General features: G+C 38.2%; 3 protein-coding genes and 1 pseudogene across 6 annotated transcripts; 1 reads left to right on the top strand and 3 right to left on the bottom strand.

The window, feature by feature from the left end:
* Positions 1 to 29: 29 nt before the first annotated feature.
* On the bottom strand, positions 30 to 2,508 carry LOC149047794 (ryncolin-1 pseudogene; annotated as a pseudogene). Its single transcript, XR_016184706.1, has 2 exons — positions 799 to 2,508; positions 30 to 664 (listed from the first exon to the last, which is right to left on the bottom strand). The product of XR_016184706.1 is annotated as a ryncolin-1 pseudogene (transcript).
* A 2,152-nt stretch (positions 2,509 to 4,660) lies between these two features.
* LOC113665872 (microfibril-associated glycoprotein 4) lies at positions 4,661 to 9,959 on the bottom strand. 2 transcript variants are annotated; one of them, XM_089199525.1, is made up of 5 exons: positions 9,773 to 9,959; positions 8,288 to 8,547; positions 8,073 to 8,190; positions 7,341 to 7,721; positions 4,661 to 6,330 (listed from the first exon to the last, which is right to left on the bottom strand). In XM_089199525.1, exons 1-5 carry the CDS (start codon positions 9,876 to 9,878, stop codon positions 6,071 to 6,073), a joined length of 1,125 nt encoding a protein of 374 aa, XP_089055651.1. In that variant the 5' UTR covers positions 9,879 to 9,959; the 3' UTR covers positions 4,661 to 6,070. The 2 variants fall into 2 exon arrangements, with proteins under 2 accessions (XP_089055651.1, XP_089055650.1); XM_089199524.1 differs by having other exon boundaries at positions 5,935 to 6,330; positions 8,288 to 8,559; positions 9,773 to 9,953.
* A 3,903-nt stretch (positions 9,960 to 13,862) lies between these two features.
* On the top strand, positions 13,863 to 21,990 carry LOC113665871 (polycystin-1-like protein 2). The gene is made up of 5 exons (XM_089202310.1): positions 13,863 to 13,979; positions 16,658 to 16,850; positions 17,236 to 19,215; positions 19,867 to 20,038; positions 20,465 to 21,990. Exons 1-5 carry the CDS (start codon positions 13,963 to 13,965, stop codon positions 21,934 to 21,936), a joined length of 3,834 nt encoding a protein of 1,277 aa, XP_089058436.1. The 5' UTR covers positions 13,863 to 13,962; the 3' UTR covers positions 21,937 to 21,990.
* LOC149047793 (uncharacterized) lies at positions 21,397 to 25,208 on the bottom strand. Of its 2 annotated transcripts, XM_089202312.1 has the most exons (2): positions 23,915 to 25,208; positions 21,397 to 23,821 (listed from the first exon to the last, which is right to left on the bottom strand). In XM_089202312.1, exons 1-2 carry the CDS (start codon positions 25,119 to 25,121, stop codon positions 23,367 to 23,369), a joined length of 1,662 nt encoding a protein of 553 aa, XP_089058438.1. In that variant the 5' UTR covers positions 25,122 to 25,208; the 3' UTR covers positions 21,397 to 23,366. The 2 variants fall into 2 exon arrangements, with proteins under 2 accessions (XP_089058438.1, XP_089058437.1); XM_089202311.1 differs by having other exon boundaries at positions 21,397 to 25,208.
* Positions 25,209 to 26,877: the final 1,669 nt, after the last annotated feature.

Here is a 26,877-nt window from a genome sequence, read left to right as displayed (position 1 = left end):
CAGCAGAGAACGTTTTGGTGAAGCCATTTTTTTTGTTGAGCACAATACCTTAGAACCTGATGGGGAAGATCCCAAGAAAAAAACCTATTCTTAACGGAGATTGATTCAGTTCAACCCTAATGTGTAACCATTTACTTTGCGCTCTCCTCACTCACTAATAGTTGAAGCAAACAGAAACGTTTACATGGAGAAGGTAGAGTCGTTCTGTTCAACTCCTTGGTTATGCCAATAACGTTAATATTTCGTTTGTGGGTTGTTGGTGGTGAAAACTTCATTATATTACACGAGTATGAGCCAAGGTTGAGCTTGCACTTGTCATTCTCACTCGTGACATCAAACATGTTATACTCGGCATATCGAGTATTCCCTCCAAAGTCTTCCAAGTCTACACGCAGCATGTTGTTGTCATCTGAGGTCAGGGCTTGAATCTTCTCCAGTCCCATCCAAAATTCACCATTCACGTCGCCAAAGCCATATTTGTAGTCGTTCCAGCTGAGGTAGAAATCAACCGAACCCTCAAATCTCTTTTGAAACACCATCCGTCCTCCACCGGCTTTTGTTTGGTCACAGAATACATCAAAGGAGGACAAACCATCTGGTCTAATGGCGAAAAAGCCGTCTCTTTTTCCTCTGGACTTGAAAATTTCGGCACAATTTCTGCAAACTGATACAAAAAAAACATGTAAAGACAAGAGTATAAGAAACTAAGTTAGCATGCATAAGAAAATCACAATTTCTCGAGTACATATTTTGAAATTATTTAATCGAAGCAACGAAAAGAAATTTTTTTATAGGTACCTAACTAACAACTTTCTCCAGTAAATCCTGTGCGACAGAGACAGCGAAAACCTTTACTGGTATATCCAGCTTGACAGGTGCCATCCCTCAAACAAGGGCTGCTGCTGCTGCTGCTGCTGCTGCTGCTGCAGGGATTCTGTTACGGTAGAAATCAAAGGAGATAGAGTCCAAATCAAAGATCAATAAAGACCTAACGACATAAAAAACGGTACGATGCAAGTCTTACCTCGATGGCCAGAAAGATATAAGACAGCTATCCTCAAGGAAGAAGCCGCTGAACTGACTTTCATCTGAAACATTGTTTGATTCGCAATTATGTTTCCCTCCCTCTAAAGGTCCTCTAAATTGATGGACACACAGTTAGGCTCCATATAACACATCACTCTGCAGCTCCCTTCATTAAGCACCTTAGTACGCTTGATCACGTAATTTTTGAGTGCTATGTTTGGAATTAGATTCTTTAAAATGATGTTCTGATTTTCATCATCTGTTAAAGGAAGAAAATCTTGATGTTAAGTTAACACAGAGTTTCTCCTTAGGCAAGAAATAACACATTATAAATTTACCTCAATTTGAAATTTCTAGCATTGCAGAACATCTTGAGGAAACATTTCAATTATTGACAGCTTAAACAATTCAAAAGTCTTGCACAAGAATTAAAAGACAGCTGAAGATAATGAATACTCCAGAGTTTTATCAGGTTTCAAACTTTATCTACAATTGTCGTCGGTAAGAGTGCAAGCATTCGATAAAAAAATTCACTTTTTCCTTATTTATGTAATATGTCGTTTAAGTTATTGAGTAATTAAATTTCTTACCCCATTGAACAATCTACTTATTAATCAAGTTCAGAATCCTTTACTAAGGAACATCGCAGAGGACGGATAATATTGCAAAGTAACCTGTAAAACTGAATTTTAGATGCATCAGAATATTTTCTTTATTTTTATACCACTCTTATACCACTTTTTTGTTCTTACCACATTTTGAAGTCATCTGTGATCTATTACTGAACAGACGCACGGCAACTTGGAATCTATTTGTTAAATAGAGCAGAGAGCCGAGCTAAAGCTGTCAGGCCATCTACCAAAATGTTCTACGTCCGACCTTTTCCGGGACTTTTCTCTAATTTTTTTCCTTTAATTGAAAGCGAAATTTCGGAACAGGCGAGTCGGCAAATAGCAACAGAAGAACCAAACAAAGGTTCGTGAACATGCCAGGCGCCGTAATCGACGTTATTATAACGTGAGCAGAGACGAAAATCCTCAAAGAGAAAACGAAATGAACAGTCCGAGTTCTTAAGGTTTTCACACTAAGTTCAGATTGCAAGCTTACGTACGATAATAAAAATCAAACACAGTTAACACTCGTGTAGTATACATAGTTTGGTGTTGAAAAACAAAAGAGAACAAAACAGGAATGATGAAAAATATAGCCAAACTGGCATAACTGTTAAAATGCATACTAATCATGACAGTGTCAGAGCGACCACGATCATGCTGAGGTCCAACGCGGCTAGCTCATCATGACGATCACCAGTCATCGCAGTCAAGTAAGCCTCACAAATTACATAGGCCGCCCTTCGAGAGAACAACTAGGAGCTTGCTCTGATATCCTTTCCGATGTGTTGAGTGGAAGGCCACATCAGTCACTGCAGTCAGTCGAGTTTTACGGCGCTTTCATCCCGAGAAATCTTCATGTTTCGGTAAATTCAGCTGTCGTTCATTCATAAAAACATACGCTTGAACAGCTTTTTTTCTGATTGTCACTTGAAAAAACTTGCGTGTTGTTATAATTATAAGCCATAATTCGGCCGGATCTCAGATTCTGTGTTAGAGACTGAAAAACTTCATGTTAAATTCGACCTGCCGAACTGTTAAGTTTGTAAACTACTGCAGAATGTGAACTTTGATGGTTTTTTAACTCTGATGGTTTTTTAACTTTGATGGTTTGACATTTTTGACAACTTTAGTCTTGTACAGCCAATCAGATTATTCGAACCATTCTAACAGGGATTCTAATTGGCTTATTGTAGCGTGCTTTATGAGAGTATGGAGCATGCTAACGACACTGTTGCTCGCTTTGGAAATAAACTTTGTTTTGAAAATTGAAAGTAATGCGAGGACAATTTAACGGATTCTTTATTATAAAACAAATAGAAAAGCCCTGATTGCGCTCTGTTCTGTTTTAAAGCACCTAGGAAGCGGCTAGAGCACTCAAGAAATGGGGAGAAACACTCAACTATGTCTTGTATTTCTTCCTACACTTATTTCGTGCTCGAACCGCTTCCTGCGTGCTTTACAACAGAACAGAGCACAGTCACGAAAGAAGTGTAGGAAGAAACACAAGAGGTAGTCGAGTGTTTCTCCCCACTTCTTGAGTGCTCTAGCCGCTTCCTAGGTGATTTACAACAGAACAGAGCACAATCAAGGCTCCTTTTTAATGCAGGAAACGCATTTTCGTTTCCCTTTAATTCCCAGGCAGATGAAACATCAATATGGGTGCTTCACGCAACAGCATGGGTTTCATAACATAAAGCAATCATCCGATATTCTTGCCGAAGCCGAAAGCTGAGGCAGATAACAAAAATACTAGGTTTGGTAATTCGTGATATCATTTGAAAACTGAATTTAATAAACTTTTTATCGTACATTTTTTCTATCTGAGTTTGCAAAACTTTGAGGATACCATAAAGATGAGCGACTTGGAAACTAAAAAAACTTTGAAATCCATTGAGAATACAAATGAAAACCACGCGTGGTTTGATATGTGATGCGAAAAAAGTGTGGTTTTCATCTCTGTTTTCATTGGGTATTAAAACTCATGCACGTGACGAATTTAGCCATTTTTTTTATTCATTATCACACTATGAATTATCAATGAGTTCTAGAACTTGACACAGTAAATGCAATATCCGCTGCAGACATTGAATTTACCATGTCATCTTCAGACGCTGTTGTATAAAGACTGAATGCTGTCGACTAATCAGAGTTTTGATAGTAAGTCTAACGTGTCTAATGTATGATAATATCAATTGCCCTACGCGCACTTTTATGGACAATAGTGGACAAAAATCCTTGTATGAGGGCCGAATGAGATGGAATGAGCGAGACCTTACAAAATCAGCGTGTTTCCGTGTTGTGTGTATTTCAAATGGAGCGGGAAGGAATTAGAAAAAAATCAAAAACACTTGCAGGGGCGTAGCCACCTTCAACAACATTGTTGTAGACCTGCTCCCTAAGTAAGTTCAATTCTTGTTTCAACATTTGCAAGAGTTATATTACAAAAGTCGAGCGGGCAGTAAAAAATTGTAGGCCCAGGAAATATATATAAGCTGACTACACCCCTACCGTGCACTGATACATAAGTGTAATATATTAGAATCCATACCCCTTGCATTTAAGGAATGTAAGTACATACTGTTGACATTAAAAAATGGCGAGCACGTGTTTAGTGTTGTGAGCTCCAAATATTGCAATATGAATCCTAACGTACAATGAGACCCAAGAGCCAACATTGAACCAAAAAGGAGCAGGCTCAGTCAGGAAAGGCCGAGATATACACCGATAACTAATGATGAAGTTAAAATCATTAATTTTGAGTTTGTTTTCAGGCCTAGTCTGTTTTAAAAGGTGTACAAAACGTGACAAAGCCCCATTAAGAGAATAAACAGAGACCACTTTCTATTGGAATACAGTACGTTTCATGTTTTTATTGTGCATTTCACTATTGTTGACAAGTTTTTTTTGTTGTGATTGGCGCAAATAATAGCTATAATAATATTAATAATTTTGATAATAATAATAATGATAATTATTATTATACATCAGGAAATAAACGGGGAAGTGCTGACACCTAATACGTGTATCCGTTGGTTTTTCTTAGATTTTTATTAGACATTTTAATGTATTTTTCAATTTTTTCAAGGATTTAATCATAATTTTAGTCAAAATTTTTAATGATTATATCGAAAAAAGAATTATTAATTATAATAATAACAATAATAATAATAATTTGCATTAATTTATCACTCCCCCAATACGGCCTTTCAGGGCCAAATACAAACAACAACAAACTTGTAGGACAAACAAATATTATAAACAGAAATTTTCTATCAAAATTGCAACTGGCTGGAGTAGACGAGTTGTCAATATACAAAGTGCAGTTAAGGAGTCGAACTCAAGGGAACCGAGAGAAAATCCAGTAAGTAGCAGAGTGGAGAAATTGAACTCTGGACTACCGGATTACAGGCTCAGGGCCCTAATCACCCTTCCACACTTCCTACCTATTATTCATCGCCTGGATAGTTTATTTAGACCCAACATATTGACCAGCTCCCAGTTGGCTTGTTAGCTCAGTTGGTAGAGCGCTGCACCGCAGAGGTCATGGGTTCAAATCCCGTGCGGGCCTGAAATTTTTTCAGGTCTTATTTCAACTACTAGTTCAGTAGTATTTATAGCTGCGAGGATCTCTTATATTCGTTTCTTCACCGCGGTGCACATATATGATTTTCATATATCTACAATCATTAAACGGAACTCGCTGAAAAAGGCAAATGTCAAAATAATAGAACAATTTCTCCACTCCGAATTTACGATAAGAAAGGGGAACCGGAAGTATATGAAGTAGCGTTAAGTAATGTATGAGTTGAAAAATACACTATTTTATGACAGAAAGAGACGCTTAACATATATTTTCCCCTTCGAGGAGTGTGATAAGCAAATAAAACACGTTTCCCTTTAACTTCCAACACCACAAGAAAAGAGAAACTTCTAAGTTACATTTTTTAAATGATAAACGTAGAAACGTTCCATTAAAAGCAATTTTGTCTTTTAACAAAATGGCTCCCATGATCAAGGAGACAAAGGAAATGGAAGCATCATCCCTTTGAACATAAAGATGCACAAATGTGTCCATTGTAATACATTAGAGAGTTTAAGTAAAAAAAATCCCTCACTGCTGATGATTGAATAATCTTTCCGATGGTACGATCTGTTTTAATTTCGAAAATAGCTCAATTAAAATCCTTATCCATCTCACGTACTTTAGGATTTTTAAATCGGATCTGAAATGACCTAGAGAAGAAATTATCCACTGTAGAAACCTAATCGAGTGCTACAAATCTTTAAAACTATTGATGCGCATGTGCGTGACAATCTTAAGCTTAACAAGCGAAACCGACAAACAAACAATCAAACGAGAAAAACTGAAATCTGCTCAGTAGACGTGGTATACCCTGAAGTTGTATAACCTGCAAATTCAGACTTGAAAGTCAGAAATCCGTTGGCCTTATTTTCATCTCTGTTCTTTTCAGAGACACTAAATTTCTCCTCCAGTAATACCAGACAACTCCGTCTTCGGAAGAGTGCTGTTCTCGATAATAGAGGCCATTTAGGTTGGAGGCATAGCAACGGCGATACCACCAGGCTCCGTGCTTCGTCTTGGCGCAATTTTCGGCGACTTTATCATTATCTTGATCGTGAGTGCTCCATGGCAGGTCACGATGATAAGTGAGAGAATCACCAGCAGTTCCTGAAAATGATTCATTTAGATTTCACCTACTATCTAAACAACACCATTCGAATTGAAAAATAATTCAGTCAAGTGTTAATTTCAAGGAAAACCTTAAAAAGATTAATTTTAGCAATAATGATATGTAATAAAAAAAAACTCGATTTGAGTGCGAAGATGCATCTTCGAGAAACGCAAATAGGTGTGAAATGCATAAAAAAGATTTTCAAAAATAATAATTATATCAATATTGATGATGGTATAAATTATTATGACAAAAATATCAGTGAAAATGACAATGAAATTGATAATAATAATGAAATCGATGACGACTACACTTCCAGTGGTCGCTCATCAACTTGTTTCTCAAAGTGTGCTTGAAAGTTTGAAGAAGAGGCTGGGCCGTAAAATGTGACTACTACTATAAAAAAATTGTATTGGCCCCACTGGGCATCATTGATCAGTGAATACCTTTATATAATGCGTTGTCGAAATTGCACATCGGTGTGGTTGAGACAATATGTTATTTCTGTTTTTTTGTTTTTTTTTTTCGGAGACGTTCAGTACTCTTAATAATCAAAACTATAGCAAAATTCTCGAACGTAATGGGCTATCACCAGCCCGATTTGAGCAATAACAGGACAGTGTGCACGTCATGCTTGTAATTGGATAGGGTAATAGGACAGTTAAAGGGACAGCTAACGCGTCATGCCTGTGTAAGTGGACAGAAGGAGTCATGTGCGCGCACTGTTATCTCGCATCTCGCCTAGTTAACGTATACCAGATATCTAGTTTTTTTTCTCAAATTTTGTCATAGTTTTGATTAATTGGTAATAGGACTGAGTGGATTCTAATTCAGTCTGTAATCATACTCGTGATTCACAAATCGGACTCCCGCTTCGCAGTTGTCTGATTTTGTCAATCATTCATATGATTACAGACCGACTTGGACGCCACTCGGTCCTATTACCATAATTAATCCCTAAACCAATCCCCCTCTCACAGAATGAATAAGGAAACTGCTGTTTTACCTGAGTAAGGGCCAATGATCAGCTTGTACTTGTCTTCCTCACTCATAACAACAACGCTGTTATATTCAGCGAAAGCAGTGTTCCCACCAAAGTCTCCTAAGTCCACACGCAGCATGTTGTGACTGTATGAGGTCAGGAGGTGAATCTTGTCCAGTCCGAGCCAAAACTCCCCACTTAGGTCACCAAAGCCGTGCTTGTAGTCGTTCCAGTGGCGGTAAAAATCAACCGAGCCGTCCAGTCTCTTCTGGAACACTGTCCATCCTCCACCAGCTGTTGTTTGGTCACAGAATACCTCAAAGATAGACATGTTATCGGGTTTAATGGTGTACACACCATCAGTTGTTTGACCGGATTTGTAGATTTCAGCACAATTTCGTTTGACTGCGAAGGAAAAACAGTAATGATGAGTTCTTTAAGTATAACTTTGCTCTCCACTAGGAATTTTCTCCCCAAACTAACCAGGTTGTGAACTTAATGCTTCACTTTTGTGCCCCTTTTAATTGATTATGTTAATTGATTAATCAATTTTCATGGTAACACAGAACCTTTCGCTTGCACACTTTTGGGAACTTTTGATTGTTAATCTCAGTTTCCTTCTCTCGCTTTCGCTTCGACTGATACAATCTAAATGCAAAGATTTCTGGTGATTCATATGGGGTGTCATTGTTTGGCCAAACAATTTAATAACTTTCACGACATTTACCGTTGGTGATAGAGCATTACCATTTTTACCTTTAAATTGGCAGTTTTCCCCGGTGAATCTAGGTCGACAGAGACAACGAAAACCTTTACTGGTGAATCCAGCCTGACAGGTGCCACTGTTTGCACATGGGTTGTTGCTGCATGGATTCTGTTAAGAAAAGAAACACAATACTTTTAAGTTTAAAGAAAGATCAGACTCCTCACTAATTCTGACGAAATACACATGGTACTATGTCAAGCAATACCTCGATTATGGCTGAATAGGTGAAACTTGGTTTGTTCTCAAGAAATTTGACAAATTGGTCTTCATCCGTGGCGTTGTTCAACTCGCATATGAGTTTTCCTCCTTCCAAATGACCCACATTGATGGACACACAATTAGGCTCCATATAACACATCACTCTGCAGCTCCCTTCATTAGTCACCTCAGTGCTCCTGATCACGTGATTTCTCATTGCCGTGTTTGTTACTGATTCCTTAAATACGATGCTGCGAAATTCGTCATCTGTAGAAGGAACTGAGCGATGTTATAGTTTTTATATTTTTAAAAATTTACCTATTTTATTTCAAATTCGTTCTTTTCAATCTCAGGGTTGTCAATGAGTTTAGCCACTGTCCAAGAAACTAACAAAATACTCAGGAGTAAGCTGCAATGTAACGGTCACATCGAAAAGTCGTTCCCCCTCCCCCCCCCCCTCCCACCCATGAATTTATTGTGATAAAGATTTAAAATCCTTTTTTACCATTGTCATTCAGATTTGTTGTATCATAGGCAACCTTTTCGGGAGAGAGATAGTTATTGACTTTATAGAATGAACAACATGCGTTCTGCTATTTCCACCCATTTTTCGGGAAAAAAGTATAAAATTCAAACATGCGTGAGCTGAAAGTTTTGCTTTTATTATTATCTCAAAGGTTTCTGAAACAAAAAGAAAAAGGGAGACAGCAAAGCTTGCCCAACAAATTAGATCAATGATGTGCGCGTTAATTTCTATCTTTCCAAACACTTTTCACCGAAGAGAAAACCGGGTAAATTTTTCATAGAAAGATTTTTCTTTCCAGGGCAAATAAAAATATGCAATGGCAAAATTTCGAAGAAATCGTATTTTAAAACGAAAGCAGAACTAAAAAGCAATTCCTTTTGATAAGTACAAGGACGTTTCAGTGTAAATATCGTCAGGGATGATATTAAAAACGATTGAGCGCGAATTGAACTGAAGGTGAACTGATTTTAAAAGCCGACCACCTCTAAGCAAACAACTGAGAGAATTGAACAAAAAAAACTTGAGCACACACCTGAAAATAACAGTAAATCTAGAATTTAGTTGTGCACGGGAGTCCTACAAGTTTCTTTCCTTGCCTTAATAATTAATTATACAAAAGCAGAAACTATGTGAAGAAATAGAAAGCTTCTGAGGGCGTTTTTTCGTGAGTGTAAAGGAAACAAGGTAAATTCATGAAGCTACATCGAGACATGTTAAAGTTGACCAGCCAAATACGTCGCCGCGTAATATGAAACATTGGAAAGCTTACTGAAGTAGGTGAACCAAGGAAAAATAATGGGATCACCGAAACAACTTTAAGTGCAAATGGAAGGCATTAGTGACTTTTATCTTACAGAGCTCTTAGTCACTGGTTTACATATTAAAAAAAAAATGTCGGGTTGATGTTGAACATTACGCGCTTTATTTAATTATCAGCGATGTGAAAAGCGGAAAAATAGAACTTACCAGCAGAACAACAGCATGATATTAACGTGTTGGCAAGTAAAACATAAAGATAGAGAAGATTCTTAGACGATTCGTCAAACTTAAACTGTAAAATTGTAACACACATTTTTTTATCGATGTGTTGAAAGCATCAAAGTAGAAACTTGTCGCCCATTGAAGCTTCTAAAATAGAGCAGGTGTGTTCTACACATTTTAATTATTCGTCTGCAACAAATGAATACCTAAAATATTGTCAACAAAGATAATTGATGCGTTGTCATTGTGTAAAGTAGTAACTGTCGGATTGAGGTGGCAAATATTAATCAAAATAGTGCAACGAAACAACCGGAGGATGTAGGCTCTCAAGCTGGCAGATACAATGCACTTCTTCAATTTTGAAAATCTTTTTTCAGTGGCATGTAAGAAGCATTCCTCAAACGAAAATCGAATTGCAGCCATGAGGCAAATAATCAGTTATTAGTATTTATTCCAGCCCTGAAAAAAATTTGGATTGAACTAAGCAAATAATAAGTATTTAGTTTTTATTCCAGCCCTGAAAAAAATTTGGATTAAAATAAGCTTTCGGTTACAATTCTGCAGCCCGGATAAGGCAAAAAACTTATGAATAAGAACCCTTCGCCATTTTTGTTTTGGAACCCCAAGAAAAGTTTTCTGTCCCCACTGAAAAACATACAATTTATTTATTGCCAAAAGACTTAATAAATCGCGGTGGCAGAAACGCGGTCTTCTTTCATGGACGAGAGCATAACAAGGCAGCAATTGTCCCAAAAAAGAAGCTGTGCAGGAAAAAACGATTCAGTGTTTTCAGAAATATCCTTTTTCTTTTCCAGATAAGAAAAGGAAAAAACAAAGCTGTGATCTCAAATCTCTCCATCTTAGCTTAGCTGGATTCCAAGTGAGGAAACGAGTGTACGACATTTTTTCCCCTGACTGGTCACCCTCTCCAGAAATTTTGCGAAAACCTTAAAATTTGATGGCGGAGGTAACTTAAGAGGGGCCTTGCTAACAAAAATACGGAAGATTTGAAGCAAAGCACAAGTAAAGCGCTCTTTCTTTAACAAATGTCGTTGAAAATTATCAGTCTTAAATTATATTAATATGAAAACAACTTTATTATCATGTTAATATGAAAACAAATGTATTATCATGTAACTTAAAGCTTGAAAGGCAAAATGTTCGGAGTAAAAGGTGCAAAAGATTGAGCAGTCAATCTGTAAAAGAAGAAGAATTTAAACTCTGAAGTTTTAAGTTTTAACTTGAAAGAGTTCCATATTGCTTGAAACTACCGTGGTTTCCTTTGACATTGCTTACCCGCCCCCAAAGACAGTAGAATGTTCTAGCTAAATTAGCATAATTTTCTTGGCAGGAATAATGTTCCCTAATGCTCTCATTATTGGGTGGTAAATAATTTATGTGCCCTGCAGTCTTCTACTCTTTCCTGTCAAAAATAATTGCGTGTTATTTTAGCTTTTCTTTTTACGCTTTAATTTTGCGTTTATGTTTGTTGTCTCTAACATTTATATCTGAGTTTTGAAGGATTCAAATTGTGACCGAAAGCTTACGTTATTTAAACAGAGATCGCCGTATTCGTGTAGATTTGAAGAACTTAGGGACGCCAGGACTAAGCCGAACTCAAACAAGTTGCTCTGAAATTTTCAGCTGAACAACAAACAATCAATCAAACAATCAATGAAGATGATTTTGGATTCGTGAAAATCGCAGATTTTCTTGATGCGGAGGAAACCTGACTACACCTGTTCACAAAACTTTTTCTTTTAAGCGCGCCGCAAGAAACACAAGGAGACATGAATCCAAACATCTTTCACCAGAACAAACAGCTGTATTTCGATTTTCATTCTTCATTCAAGTACCTTTGGCAAAAGAAAGGGATTATCTAATAATTACTGAAACATCGTGAAGACAGGAATGAAAGGCAGTGGTGAACCATAATATTGTTAACGGTCTGAACAGGATTAACCCCATCTCAAAGCCATTATATGAAAGATCCCATGTTCTGCTTACATGTTACTGGCTACGTTTTGCCTTTTTTTCTCTCCATGATAAAAAATTTCATGTTCGGATTTATGAACCACGCAGCCTCATTGACAGGTTATCAAGGAAAAAATTATCAAAACAAAAGCAGGAATACTTCGTTTAGTGGCTATTAATAAAAAGCTTTCACTGAGAACTATAAACAAATTCATAAAATTATAAAACACACTCTTCAGTTTACTGTACTCATTTTTTTCGTTATCTCGTCTTACTTTTATCTCACTTAAGTCTTATTTTATCCCATTCAAGTTTATCCTATTTATATTGTAAATTTTTTTAAATGATTTGTAGGATTTTTAACATCTATCTAACAAGAAGATTTTGAGTTCGAGATGTCAAACGCTTGATAGACGAAAGCGGTTTGGGTCGAGTCGCGACCCGACCCAAGTCTCTCTCGTTTTTTATCGTTTTTTCCAATTGCTATCGCGCTTCGTTTTACGAAGTGAATGCCTAGAACAGGTTAAACTAAATTAACGAGACAGGTTCTTATTTCAATCTCACTCTGTTTACAACTACACACCGTTAGAGTACTCGCTTCACTCAATGTCTAAATAGACAATGTCAATGTCGAAATAGACAACGAGTAGCATAACCAATCAGATGGTAAAATGCTTGCAAGTTTCTACGAATAGAAAGTTTGAAGCTGTTCTGATTGATTTTAAAGTGTTTCTATTCAGTCCCTTCGCTAATATCATTTTAGTGTGGAAACTTCAGGAGTGGTATCCACTCCTCTACTCCTTCCTAACTTCCCTCCTACTTTCGTTTATTCATTCCAATACCTTAACAAAATGTGAACTGATTAATGATTTACATTGCTGACACTTTGAACGAAAAATACAAGCAGTACATGCACTTAACGAGGAGCTGTGATTAAGCACCCGACCCCTGAAGACCAAATTTGATTTAAATTACATCGGCGTGGGATAAGACAGGAAAACAAAAACGCGTTGCCGACTCAGTGATCATAAACAGATGTCTCGTCAAATGACATGACGAATAACTTGGCATTTCTGCATTCCCACTGAAATATCATTAAAAGACTATCCTGTAGAATCCTATATTGAAATTTGAGGTTTTGGTTCAATGTGTCGCTTTTTTTCCAAAAAGTAAATAAAAAAACGGAGAAAGTTTCGTTAAACTTAACTACACCAATCCATTGATTACCTTACAAAAATCAGTGTCAAATTACAACTTGTTAAATATCCCTCGCGTGGGTGATTTAGCTATTTGTTGTATACATATCTAAATTTGAATTTAAGGCTCACATCTTTTAATTTTATCACCAATCAATTCTATAGTAACTATATGGTAAACCTAGTCATTGTCATGGGATGAATATTTCATTAAGGAAGTCAACCGCATAAGCCATACGAATGACAGGATGTTGTTACCATCGGCAATAAAAATGAGTTTTGCCAAGTCGTAATCGAAATATAATCGAAACGAAATGTTTTCACAGCTGTAGACCAGGCGTATTTTTTTCTAATTTCTTGCTAAATCTATAGACAGCTAGGTCGATTTTTTTTTAATCAGAAACTTCTCCTCCTCAAGTAAAAGCAGCGTTTAAATGTATTTAATCTTGGAATCCTTTCGTGTCGTGGAAAGTTTTTAGATTTTCAATTTTTCTTCAATTCCTTATATTTGACCGTGTCAGATATTTCTTGAAAATCATACAAGAACCATATGAGACTTGCGGAATGAAAGTTTGCCTCAAACAACATTTCAAACAAGTTTTCTTAAAATAAGTTGCCATATGGATAGTATCCAGACCAAGGAGGTTTGGGGATGGGAAAAGAAATACGTATTCTTCAAAGCTGACTGACATTCTCTTAATATGAGCAAAACCCAAACAAAGTTTCGATTAGACTGTATTCTCAGCGCTGAGCTTTACATGTTCAAGTGTTTGAGAAGTTATAAATTTTTTTTTGTGGTGCGTTCTTGAGTGATTCAAATTAGCCACAGGTGACAAATTTGTAAACAGTACCGCATGCCAAGTATTGACTGACGCTCACTCTAGTTTTGGCTGGTTTTCCAATTCACCCCGTGGAGTGAATGGTTTTGTCGTGCAGACCCTGTAATTCTTCCAGGTTCGTGGATAACGACACAAAAATTAATGAAAATTGAAAACAAAGACACGAATGTCCCTTCAAGTAAGGTAAGCTGCCTCTGGCTTGATATGCTTAAATTCATTGTTTAAGAGAAAAGCTTAGTACCTTTCTAAAAAATATTATTTGCGCATCGCACCTTTTATAAAGGCAGATCAGCTGCAAGGCGGCAATTGAAAAATTAACACGCAACATTCAGTAGTAACATCGCCAACAACGATGTAGGATGTAATTTTGTAATACTCAACCAGTAGTTGCGTAGTTAAAAATAACACGGGATCAGAAGCGTTGGGTTTTTGTTTTCTGCGTACTGTAAGTTAACTGCTACTGATAAATTACGTTGGTATCAGCAGGACTGGTTTTAACAGGTCAGGCGATAAAACACGCTAGAATGCGCTGTATTTCTTTCTCACTATTCCGTTGCAGTACACTGTCAAAACACTGGTATATGCCAAAAGATTGGCAATGCCAAATGAAAATAACTTTAATTTTAAATCCAAATGAGAATGGTCGGGTAAAAACATTTTAAATGTTTCTCTCTTTTACACGACTTTTCTCTCACAATGAATACGCTTACAGAGAAGCATTTAGATAACACAAACACACTGAATTCCGGCGAACATGATTTTGAATTTGTTTCCTTCACCAAAACAATAGTTTGACACTTACGAAAAAGAATATAACTTTAAGCTTAATTTCTGAGGGATTTCGCTGGAAAGCAAGTACTTTTTAAAAACGAATTTACGTGTTGAGACATACATACCATTAGCGAACTTGTCAGTGATGTACACCTTCGCTCTAACGAAAGGCCGAGCGAATCTTATGTAATTTGTAAACGAACAGTGTAATTTTAATAATTCTTGGGCAGTTTCGGACTCTACCAGACTGTGTTTCGATTACGATTGAATTAATGATGAAGAAAAGTTAATGGCTTACGGCATTTTTTCAAAAAATTTCTTTTACCGACAATAAAGAGCTGACACCGTTTTGAGAAAACAGCTCCTTAAGCTTCAACCAAATGCCTGCTCGGTTAGAATATCTGCGTCTCCAAAATTTGCCGTTTTATGTTCGCCTGTCTTTTAACTAGCGTTGTGAGTATTTCCCATCGACAATAAATGATTGGCTGTTTTATCTCTATATTTTTATTACGCTGAAAAGGCAAGAGGCAAGCTAAACCTGAGGCATACATGCATTGATGATTGACAAAAATCAATCATCCAGTTGTCATGAAGACAAAAATGAAAGTAACTTGTCAACCACGGAAGAAGCGCAGTTGAGGAAATTAACAGGTCATAACATAATTTTTATGCCTTAGCGATATTCATTTCAAATTTAATTTTCGATTGAACAACCTGCCCAACGAGAAAAGAAAAACTTTCGTTTATATTTTTACAGGGGGCAAAATTGTTTGTTCTCTTTGTTTGTTTTATAGTTGTTGCTTTTTTTTAACTTAGCCACGTTTTAAACTTTGCCATGGAAAAAAAACAAGTTTTGCCTTGTAAGACAACATCCCTGCCCAAATACTAGATGTCAGGTTTGGAATAAATAAAATCGTCAAGAACAAGTTATGAGGGACGACATTTTCTGGTGTTAGTCATCCTGATTAGGGCACCTGCCTAAGGGTGTAGGGAAATTCAGGAGCTGATTTTCTGTCCCAACTTTCGTGGACACGTTAGCTTTTTGCAATGTATATGACAAAACATTTTCCTGCATTGGTGCATTAATCGAAGAAATTTTGTCAGTTTAAACGCAGCTTGATCGATTACAAAGGATTGTTTTCTATCTGTCTATTAATTAGAACCCCAATATGTTCCATTATACCACCACAAGAGAACATGTCTCGTTAGGTTCTCTTGATTTCCATGAGTACTGCAGGATGAACCAGTATGGCCAAGTGCCTAGGGCGCTGGTGAAGTAATCTGGTAGTCTAAGATTCAAGCCCTCCACCGGCTTAAGCGTAGTGGTCCTGGTCTCCTATGAGAGCTTTAACGGGCAGCACAATAAATATAGTGACTAGTTTCCTCTAGAGAAGAGAGGCGATCGATCACTGGCGCTGTTTTATTTATTAAAGATTTTCCGTAGCCGATTGGTAACGAAACGGAGACATCGTTACCTTCTTAAAATATATCTATGGCTTTCTACTGTTTTTCTTGAAATTCCTATATCCCAAAAGTTGCGCAAACTTGCCTTAAAAACTCGTCATTGGTCGCTGTTGTCTGAGATGTTGACCATGAAAGCATTTTGTTCACCATCTTGTTCGTTGGTATGAAAGAAAATTACCAACTCTAACCAATCAGAATTCACGAAAGAATCGGCAAAAGGGGTTAACCAATGAAAAATCATTCTATATTTTCTTCAAAAGTGTGAAGTCATAGAATATCATTAGTGTCAGGTTTTCGTTGACGTTCCCTCGCTTTCTCATCACCTTGGGGGGGAGGGAGGGTACGGCTACAAGTAAGCTAGCCCTCCACTTCACTACTCAATGGATTTGCTCTCCGTTACCCCGAGTTTAACTCGAGCCTTGGCTCCGCTTTGTATATAGCCAACCCATATTCTCTCGCCAACTGTTCTGCCTATGGCCATTTGAGATTTTGAAACACCACATCACAATGTCTGTTCTCAGTTTGTTCGTATTGGCTCTGAATGGCCCCATTGTGGGAATGGTTAATTAAGTATACACACAAACATATAATTGATTTTTTTCTACGTTGTTGCCGCGCGTTTCCAGGTCTGACGATACAAAGTCACACGTCATGAATACCACAACAAATGAAACTTTAGGTATGGAGCTGGAGGAACCTCGAGAGAAATCAGAGAATGAAATGATGTTTGTTTTTCTTGGGGTCGTAACGACAACCACAGTGCTCCTTATTCTGGGAACATTCTATGCCCGAAAAAAAGACCGCAGGGAGGAGAAAATGGTAAGAATTTTAAGAAAAGAGCGATCATTTTCTTAAATCATCTGCCGCATTCAAAACCAAAAAGACAGTTTAAACCAATCTTCTCCATGCTCTCTGTTAAACCCAACTTATTCCTAAACTCGCTGGCGTTTCTCCATATTTCAGTGTCAGCATTCGACTATGAAAAGAAAAGTCTAAATTTTGTAAAAATCTCTTTCTTACCTTAAATGAAGCGGATGAATGTTAAAGCAAAAGTTTCTAACAGAGCTTCCCTTCAACTTTTGTTATAATTTGTTTTTCTCTTCAAGTCATGACAAGAAAAAAGATGGTATGAGATAAAAAAGACGGCGCGAGTTTGAAAATGTGGTCTTAGTTAAATACGTAAAATGCCTGTCTTGTTTTACAGTGTGGTGTCACAGTCATCCCACAGAGATCAATTCACCGCTCTCCACAGTATTACCTGCTTATGTTCTACACAGGAGCTGGTCGGCACAGTTCCACTACTGCAAATGTGTTCTGCCGAATTTACGGTAACCGCCGTAAGACAAAACCTATCATTTTACGGGACCCCGACCGCCCAATGTTTCAACCTTCATCTACAAGTTCCTTCCTAGTGACACTTAACTGCTCTTTAGACCAAATACGAGAAATTCATATATGGCATGACATCTCGGGCCCCCGTCCCTCGTGGTTCTTAGAGGATGTCATAGTTTGTCATTTGAACACAAATGTCACATGGTACTTTGCGGCAAACCGCTGGCTAGACGTCAGCACGGGCTCGAAAGAAGTTGAATGCAAGTTGAAACCCATACCTAGAAAGATTCTTCTTAAATTTTTAACCATGTTTGAAGGTAAAATGGACTACAATTTAAAGAAAAAGCATCTTTGGCTCTCTCTACTTTACAAAAGCAATAGCAAAACGTTTGGTAAATTTCAGAAAATGTCGTGCTGCCTAGCAGTGACTGGAATGATGAAAATCGTTTCAATAGCAATGGTTCTTACAACACAGAAATTATTTAGCGATTCACAAATCAGACTAGGGCCATGGAAAGTGAACCTAGGCGATGTTTACAGAGCTCTCGTCTGTTGTGGAATTGCTTTTATTTATCGTCTGTTGATACAGAGTCTGTTCTTAAGTTCACATCAAAACGCTTCAATGGGAGTTGGAGAGAAGAATGTGGAAGGATATATTCGAGATAGATTACAAGAGATAAACTCCACCATATTTTTAGATGAGATCATGAAAGCTGACGAAGGTGAATGCCCTGATTCTTATACTGATACGAATAATGAAAACACATCCAGTTCGGATAACAGTACGAGTGGAATCCACCTGGAATTTAGTAACTATCAAGAACTGCAAAGCAAGACTAAAGACGAAGAAAATCTTCAATTCAATAACGAAAACAGCCATTTAGCTTTGGATGTCTATAAAAATCAGTCAATAGAAGGATCCCATGAAAATGCATCTTCGAACAAAGCCCATGATCTCGAGGATTTGGTTGATATTCTTGGGCATTTATCAGCTGAAGAAGACCTATTTAAGGTTTTGGATGAAAACTCGCATGTTTTTCAAGGTAGATTAAAGGACGGGTTTTTAAGAGAGCATTGTGGCTCGGAACGTTTAGAGGAGACTCGTTGGAACTCAGAAATAGAAGAAATTAAGACATCTGATAAACTCGCTGAAGAAGAAAAGGAAGAAAGTAGGCCGGAGTCAGTCGCCTGGACTGCATGTTTAACAAATTCCGATCAAATTCCAAACATATGGATGAGCCTTCCATTTCCAAAACATCTCGTCGACGGCGAAAGCATTAAGAAACCAAACGTGAGGGCTTCGCCCAGATTGAACGAGATTTTCAGTAGGGCCAATCAAGTTCATTGCTTTGTTGTTCCATTCATATCATTCGTCGTTGCTATTGCAATTGGAATTAAATGGTCTGCCCCACTAACAAAGTCGTGGCTTGTGACGTTTGGCATTGCGATCATTGGCCAAATTTTTGTCCTGGAGTCATTTTATGTCGTCGTGCGAGCTATCTTTTTTTCAATTTTGTATAAACGACCAGTAAAAGAAGAGGATTTGATAAATGAACTTGAAAGTAAAGTCTGGGTTAATGAGGAACAAGAGACAACGTATTATGCTGATGAAGTCGATGAGGATGAGAATGAACCAGTTCCCATGCCCCCAACTCAAGAAGAGATACAAAAAGCGCAGGAGGAGGCTGGGAAGGACAGGGAATTGGAGGACGTGCTAAAGATGCTTTGTTTTAACGTTTTGTTTCTAGGGCTGTTAGTTTTTATTTCCCTTGGAAACAGGGATTCTTCTTCCTATCCTATAAGAGCTGGCCTGGAGCACTCCCTCAACATCACCAACAGCTTCACACGTGGGGTAATTATGTTTCAACATGAAATTTAATTTGATTAATATAATTTAGCTGAGGGTCCATTCGTTACTTTTCCTCGGGATCGGAGGATTTTTTTGCGGGGGAAGGAGGGATCATGTGTTTCAGGGGCAATGGAGAGGGAACAAGTTATCGCCAACAGAACATAACTCGGGGTGATTATAGAAAATTGACCGCAAATTAACAGCTAATCAGGGAGCATCACAAGAAGAGTCTTATGAGAGGATTAGGAAGATTTTATCAGGAACCGATCAAAACCTCCCGACCCCCATCCCTGATGTTTTGAGCGTCAGCCCTTCGCAATCCCGCTGACGAAGGGCTAACGGTCGAAACGCCAGCTTTGAAACTATTTACAGTGGCCAATTTACGTGATCAACTCAGTTGATAATACTAAATTACCCTGTCTAACTCCCACTGAGTTATTCGAGCTAAGAGAGCGATCATTAGAATCCCCAAAGATCACTCTCATTCTATAATTTTCGTCTCCTTCTTTCCTCAGTCACGCCGGCCATGTAAGCTACATCTAAGTTCTTGCTCAGCTGGTTACAGCTGAGTTATCTTTAAGATTATTGTAAGAAACTTATCTCTCGTCCTTTTCATCAATATTTAATGCCCCTGATTTCAACCTGTGTTGTCAGGTAAACAACGATAAAAGATTTTGGAAATGGCTTGCAAATGATACAATTCCCGTGCTGCTTCATGAGCCTCTTGAGGGAACGCTTAGGAAAGGCAGAAGACATTTCCTTGCCGATGGGTGCAGCTTCCTGCTGGGGACTGCAATTCTTCGACAACAAAGAATTAAACCAGGAGGTGAGTAACTTTCTTTTGAAGTATCTCAATGATCATGATTTAAATCGAGCTGCATTCTTATAACTTTTGATCCACAATTAAAAACATAGAAATGACAATCATCATAGATCCTTGATCTCCGCGGTTTTACTCAGATCAAAGGTGTATATCAGAGCTATCTGAAAGAGCAGCGAGTAGGCATGCTTCCCAGATCTTTCCACAAATAAAATGCTTCTATTTCTATTTCATCAATTTTGAATAAATTGTCAACAGTTTTGGAAGTTGGCCTGTTTCAGCCCCCTCCTTTTCTCGCTGTGTCTTCAATTTGATTCCCAGATCTGGCGTTCGCTTTCATTTTTGCACTCGGCTTTCGTCCTGGGTCCTACCTCTTTTCTTTGACGTTGGTCTGTCTGGTTCTCATTACTAAGCCGTCTCTCATTATTTCAGCAAGTTGCCACCTAGCGGGCTCTATTGAAAATTATTTTTCCAAGTGTACTCCAGTTTCCTTGACTGAACATAATGAAGACACTGATGACTATAGCCAAGAGTGGAAAAAAAGAGCAATGTCTCTACCAAACCAAACTTTTACTTCTCCATGGAAATACCTTAGCGGGAGAGAATCTGAGACATCATACACGACGTGGGGACGCAGTGGACGTGCGTTCGGTGGTGGTGGGTATATCGCTTACCTGGGGACGGATATGAAAATGGCAATCGATCTTCTTCACTCTCTAGAGGCAAATCAGTGGGTGGATGACCTAACAAGGATGGTTTTCTTAGAGTTTTCAGTCTACAACGTAAACGTTAACATATTATCAGCGGTGATATTTTCAATAGAATTTTCCTCGTTCGGTGGAACGTTTCCACGTTTTGATATGTATTCATTTCGCTTGTACCGCTACTTTACGCCGCTCCAGTTCATTTATCTTGTCAGTGAGATAATATTTGTTGTCTTCGTGGTACAGCTTATTTACCGAGTGGGGAGTCTTATTTACCGAGATCGCTGGAGTTATTTCAGATCCGTGTGGAACCTCACTGATATTTTCCTTATCCTATTCTCGCTGGTGACTATCGCTTTATACGCATGCCGCGCAAGCCACCTAAACCGCGCTATTGAAGCGCTACGCGAAAACCCTGACACGTTTTACGGCTTCCTGACGGTGGCTTTTTATGACGATTACATTGCGTACTTCTCGTGTTTGATTGTCCTTATTCCTACGATACAGTTCTTAAAGTTTCTCAAGTTTAACAAGAACTTCATGATATTTTATAATACGCTTTCTAGGATTCGAGGAGATATTTCCGGATTCGCCTTTGTTTTCTTCGTAAGCATTATGTGCTTCACGTACTGGGCGTACAGCATGCTCAAGACTGTTGCTGAGATTTTCAGTACCTTTATTGCAACATTTCACAGTATGATCGCCATGTTGTTAGGGAAGTTTAGCTTCCGGTTATTATCACCTGGTCAGGCTGTTACCAGTAAGGTGGGACCAATATTCACCTACACGTTCACATGTGCAAACATTTTTTTAATCCTAAATATTATCCTAACAATAATCACAATCGGATTCAAGGAGGCTCGAGAAGATGAACGCTTTCAACAAAGTGAATATGAAATAATAAACTTCATCACTAACTACTTGAAAGGTATTTTAGGACTTCTTCCGCCTTACATACCTCCGCCGCCGCAGATTGAACCCACGCCCAGTGAAAAACATTTTACTTATTTTCAGTGGAAATTATGCACAAGTTACTTTATCCGAAGTCAATTTCCACGTTTGCTGAAATTTGCTAACAAAACTTATTCCGAAGATTTTGTGGACGAATTGGAACTGTTGGCGAATTTAATGAGCATGCCGAAGTCAAGAGAACTTCTTTATGAAATAGCTTACAGGCTGCAAGATTCCGACCTAGATTAAAAATATAGGATTAGTAGTGTAATGAAACAAAGAATTAAAAACCTTAGTCGTCTAGTTTGTATTTTTAAGGCTCCGGTCAACAAATCCACCTTGTTCAAAGGGCTAAATCAAATCCCGCCGCGCAGAGCGAGAAAAAAGTAACGGAAAGGAGAGAGAGCTTGGGAACGAAGCTGTGTATTAACTTAAACCAGCTTTAAACAACTTAGCCCAACCCAAGGTTAGCGTGAAATCCGACCTCAGATCTGAAAGCTTTCAAAGAATATGCATTATAATTCTTTTTGTTTACAATTTGATGCCTGGATGTTCTAAAAAGAATTGAAGAAATTACCTGAAATAGGCCTTTGAAGAAGGGAATAAAGAAACCCAGATTAAAACTTAACCCCGGGCTAGCTCTAATCGGCCTTCGAACAACTAGGTCCTTTTAGGTAAGCGCCGGCGGGGTGGCTGGTCTAAAATAAAATCCTAGATAGCGAAAAAATTAACAAAGCAAGACAGACTCACTTTCTTATTTCTTTCTTATTTATGGACTTCTTTATAGTCAACTTTTTCCCAGAATTTTTTTTTTCGATTCTTAAAATTTGTACTGCTAAAGAACTCTTAATCCCATCCCATAGGAGAAATGTTTTGTCAGAACCAAATCAGAAATTTCCTTGAGTTCTTGAAATCATATTCATTTTAACAGTTTCATGAAATATTTGTGTTCAATTGCGATTACAGAGGCTTTTAGCTTACTCTAAGGCAGATTCACACAAGAACTGTTTACCTGCTTCTTTTAATGCCTTGTAACAGGGTTCTAGCTTAGTTAAAACTTAGTACTTGAGAAAAGCTTGAGACCAATGTTTTGGTTCTTCGTTTGTGACCGATCAATAGATCCGTTATTAGCTGTTGTGTTACTTGGTTCAATGAACTGAGTAACAACAGCCGGTAACGCGGTTGCTGTCCTCATAACAAACCGGCCACTTTGGTTACGAAACTTGTTTAACTAAAATTAACCGATCACATCATAAAAAAGGGTAATTACTAATGTCGAGGACCAAAGCAAGAAACAATAAAAAAATTGTTAAAATAGAATTCACTGCTCGTTTCCCGTGACCGAATTGCAGTATTTGTGTGTGACGTCAGTTTACAGTAGTGACTAATACAGAGTATTCTTAAGCCTCGGTATGATCGAGGAAGAATGGGAGCAAGCTTAAAGATGTACTAGGGGGGTCCCTAGGTCCGGGCAGGTCCATCCCTCGTTATTTGACTATTTTGTTTCTAGGTCTCCTCGATCTTACTAAGCTCACAATATGGTGAAACATTACTCGGTCCAAATATTTAGCGCTCGCTCGCCATAAATTTACACTTATAGTGCAGACTAGAGCTATCGAGGCTAAATAAACAGAAGTTAAAAAATTTTATGTTCGTCACCTCCCAATTTTTTTTTCTGGTTATTCCTTCAACTCGCCTTGGGACGGTTGGCGTTCTCCTGGCTGTAGGGGAACAGTTCCTTGTTCGTCACTTCCTTCTTTCTGTTCAGGTGTCTCGTTCAACTCGCCCTGGGTAGGAAGATCCCCATGCTTCCCTGGCTTTAGGGGAAATGTTTCATCTTCGTCACCTCCTTCTTTCTCTTCAGATATTTCGTTCAGCTCGCCTTGGGACGGTTGGCGTTCATGCTCTTTTGGCTGGAGGAGAACAGTCTCATGTACGTCACTTCCTTCTTTCTGTTCAGGTGTTTCGTTCTGCTCGCCTTGGGTAGGAAGATTCTCATGCTCTCCTGTCTGTAGGGGAACTGTTTCATGTTCGTCACCTCCTTCTTTCTGTTTAGGTGTTTCGTGCAGCTCGCTTTGGGTAGGAAGATTCTCACGCTCTCCTGGCTGTAGGGGAACTGTTTCATGTTCGTCACCTCCTTCTTTCTTTTCAGTTGTTTCGTTCAGTTCGCCTTGGGTGGGAAGATTCTCATGCTCAGCTGGTAGGGGAACAGTTTCATGTTCGTCACCTCCTTCTTTCTTTTCAGTTGTTTCGTTCAGCTCGCCTTGGGTGGGAAGATTCTCATGCTCTCCTGGCTGTAGGGGAACAGTTTCATGTTCTTCACTTCCATCTTTCTGTTCAGATGTTTCGTTCAGCTCGCCTTGGGTGGGAAGATTCTCATGCTCCCCTGGCTGTAGGGGAACTATTTCATGTACGTCACCTCCTTCTTTCTGTTCAGGTGTTTCGTTCAGCTCGCCTTGGGTGGGAAGATTCTTATGCTCTGCTGGTAGGGGAACAGTTTCATGTACGTCACCTCCTTCTTTCTGTTCAGGTGTTTCGTTCAGCTCGCCTTGGGCAGGAAGATTCTCATGCTCTCCCAGCTGTAGGGGAACTGTTTCATGTTCGTCGCCTCCTCCTTTATTTTCAGGTGTTTCGTTCAGCTCGCTTTGGGTAGGAAGATGTTCACGCTCTCTTGGCTGTCGTGGGATAATGTCATCTTGCTTTTGTGGTTTTTGGTGCGAATTGCTACTGGGGGGATTTAGATGTGCTCTAAGAAACTCTGAGTTTTGCATAAAACTTCTTTCTTTCCATGCCCGTAACAAAATATAGACGGTTTCAATCAGAATTACAAGGACAAAAATTCCATTTACTGCAAGGACAGCGTTTAACCAGAAAGTTTTCTTGATTGCCTGCTGATTGTTACATTCGTAACAAGTAGAGTTTTGGGTGCTGTTACATGAATTCCTTAGCTGAGTGGTTCCATCGGTTAAATCACAGGAAAAGTTAGTGGAAAAATTCAAAGGATAAAGCAACTGAGTTTGTAGGATGATGAAAATAATTCGTAAAACAAGTCTTAAGGATAGTTGAAAGCAGTAAGCGATAAAAAGCTTGTTTCCAGTTTGGTCGAGCGACAGTTGATCGACTGTAGGTCTCACCACTTGAGAGTAAATAAGACAAACAATTCCAATAAAGAGGAAATTGATGATCACGAAGCCATAGATAGGAACACTGTATTTGTTGTATTTCCCCTCGTACTGATCGAAACATTTTCCACGATTGAATTCAGTGATGTCGCCCTTCGCTCCGTCACAGTGGAAATTAGACCTGAATTCAGTGTTATCCACGGCGGCAAATATGCCAAGGAAGATTACAGCGATCAGGATCCAGATTAAAACTGTAAAATGGCTTATTTTGTTAAATGTTTTTGGCCCAAATAATTCCTTAAGAGTATCCATCGTCTCAATACTGTTTGTATTGTAAAATACACTGGAAACTGAAACAGGAAAATGAAATGGTTACCTTCGAGTTGCTCGTGTCAAATATTCCTTATTTGTAATGCGTGAGATGCAATGAAAAGTTGTTGAAAGAGGGAAAAAGGAGCACTTACAAATATGGGAAGAAATTTCGCTTTCTGAGGCAAATCACGCTTACTAGTTTCACTAAAAAAAACTTGCCAATTGTCATTGAAAACTCTCTTTTAAGACGCAGACTAGGTTCATAAAAACGCAGAAAAAGAGCGAGGCTAATATTCTGCGATCTTGACCGAAAAAGCTTGGTCTATAACAGATTTATCGTATAGCAAAAGAATGACTTTCTCATTTTCTAGTACTGGAAAAGAAACTCATATGAGATGAAGCATGCTTGTTTATCCTTTATTTGTTTTGGTATGGAAGCCGATAGGGAAAATCCCAAAATATTTTTTAAATCCAAAAAAATATTTTGAATCATATTTTTCTATCCTTTCTAAAAAGTTTTTCAAATCCAAAAACCAATTACAAATCCTGATGAAATTATTGGAGTCAAAAATAAATTTTCCAAAAAGACCCCAAAATAATTTGCGATCCAAGATTCTTCGTGAAATTCACCGGAGAAATGCCTGAAATCGCAAATGTTTTTTTTTGGCAAATATTACTTGTACCAAGCGGCGTACCAACTTTACCGCTATTAAAAATGACGGAGGAGCGCGAGATTGAGAAACGATTTGAGAACATTATGCCTTAACGATATTAACGATGTTCTGCCTACCTAAATATGGAAAGGAATTTGAGAGTAATGAGATCTTCTTCCGTCGGTTTAAAGTAATTTGAACAAGAAAGTGGGTTGGATTCTTCAGCAAAAAAGAGAACTACTGTAGAGATTACATTAAAAGAGGATTTTCAGTCGTTCTTGTTCACTTTCTCGTATAATATAATTAATATCATATAAGTTCTATCAATGTAAGGACTTTTCGCGAGTTGTGTGGTATTTTTTGCGCGCCTTTGGGCAAGGAAACATTTAAGCAATATGAAAAATTCCGCTCGTATTATTTGTTAAATCATGGAATAAGGGATCTATTAATAAACCAAATTTCATTTTATGGTATTTTATCCTCTAATTTTCGAAATACATCCTGCGGCCGTATCTGAGCATCGTATCAATCGCTTCAGTGTTTAGTAAGTATGCAAAACAATCGAACTTTTGATGCACATCTGCCTGTTCTTTGACGCACACCCATCTGTTCTGTAAGAGGCAATTCAGTTTTGTAATAATTCTGGCCAACGGCGATTTCTCTGAAATGGTTCGAGCTTAAGTAAAGCGTGACGAGTCGTTAACCATCACAGTGATGTATGGAGCATAACGCATACCCTGACTGCTTGCAATATCTGTAAATCATGCTCTCTCGTGTTGATAATTGTTTCATGAAAATTGGAGTGTTAAAAATACTTCGGTGGCTGTTGACCCACATTATAATTCCAAGCGTTTTTCACTGAAACTGACAGGTAACTGGTGTAAGCAGCAAGACATACAGAGCGCGAGTTGAGATAATCACCCTAGGTGACTTGTACCTCACCTTGCAACAAAGTACATTTGAAGACAAAATTATTTTGTTTCTAAAAGACGCTCTGTCCCATTAGTCAATGAAAGAGGCAAGTGAACTGCAGTTCAAGCAGGATCGGTTCCAACAAGAAATACTTTATTTTCACCAAAAGAAGATAAATTTTAATTAACCCG

The sequence above is a fragment of the Pocillopora damicornis genome, chromosome 3 (assembly GCF_964200805.1).
Source record: "Pocillopora damicornis chromosome 3, jaPocDami1.2, whole genome shotgun sequence".
NCBI lineage: Eukaryota > Metazoa > Cnidaria > Anthozoa > Scleractinia > Pocilloporidae > Pocillopora > Pocillopora damicornis.
The sequence above is the reverse complement of the archived record's forward strand: the minus strand, read 5'-3'. Positions and strand labels throughout refer to the sequence as shown.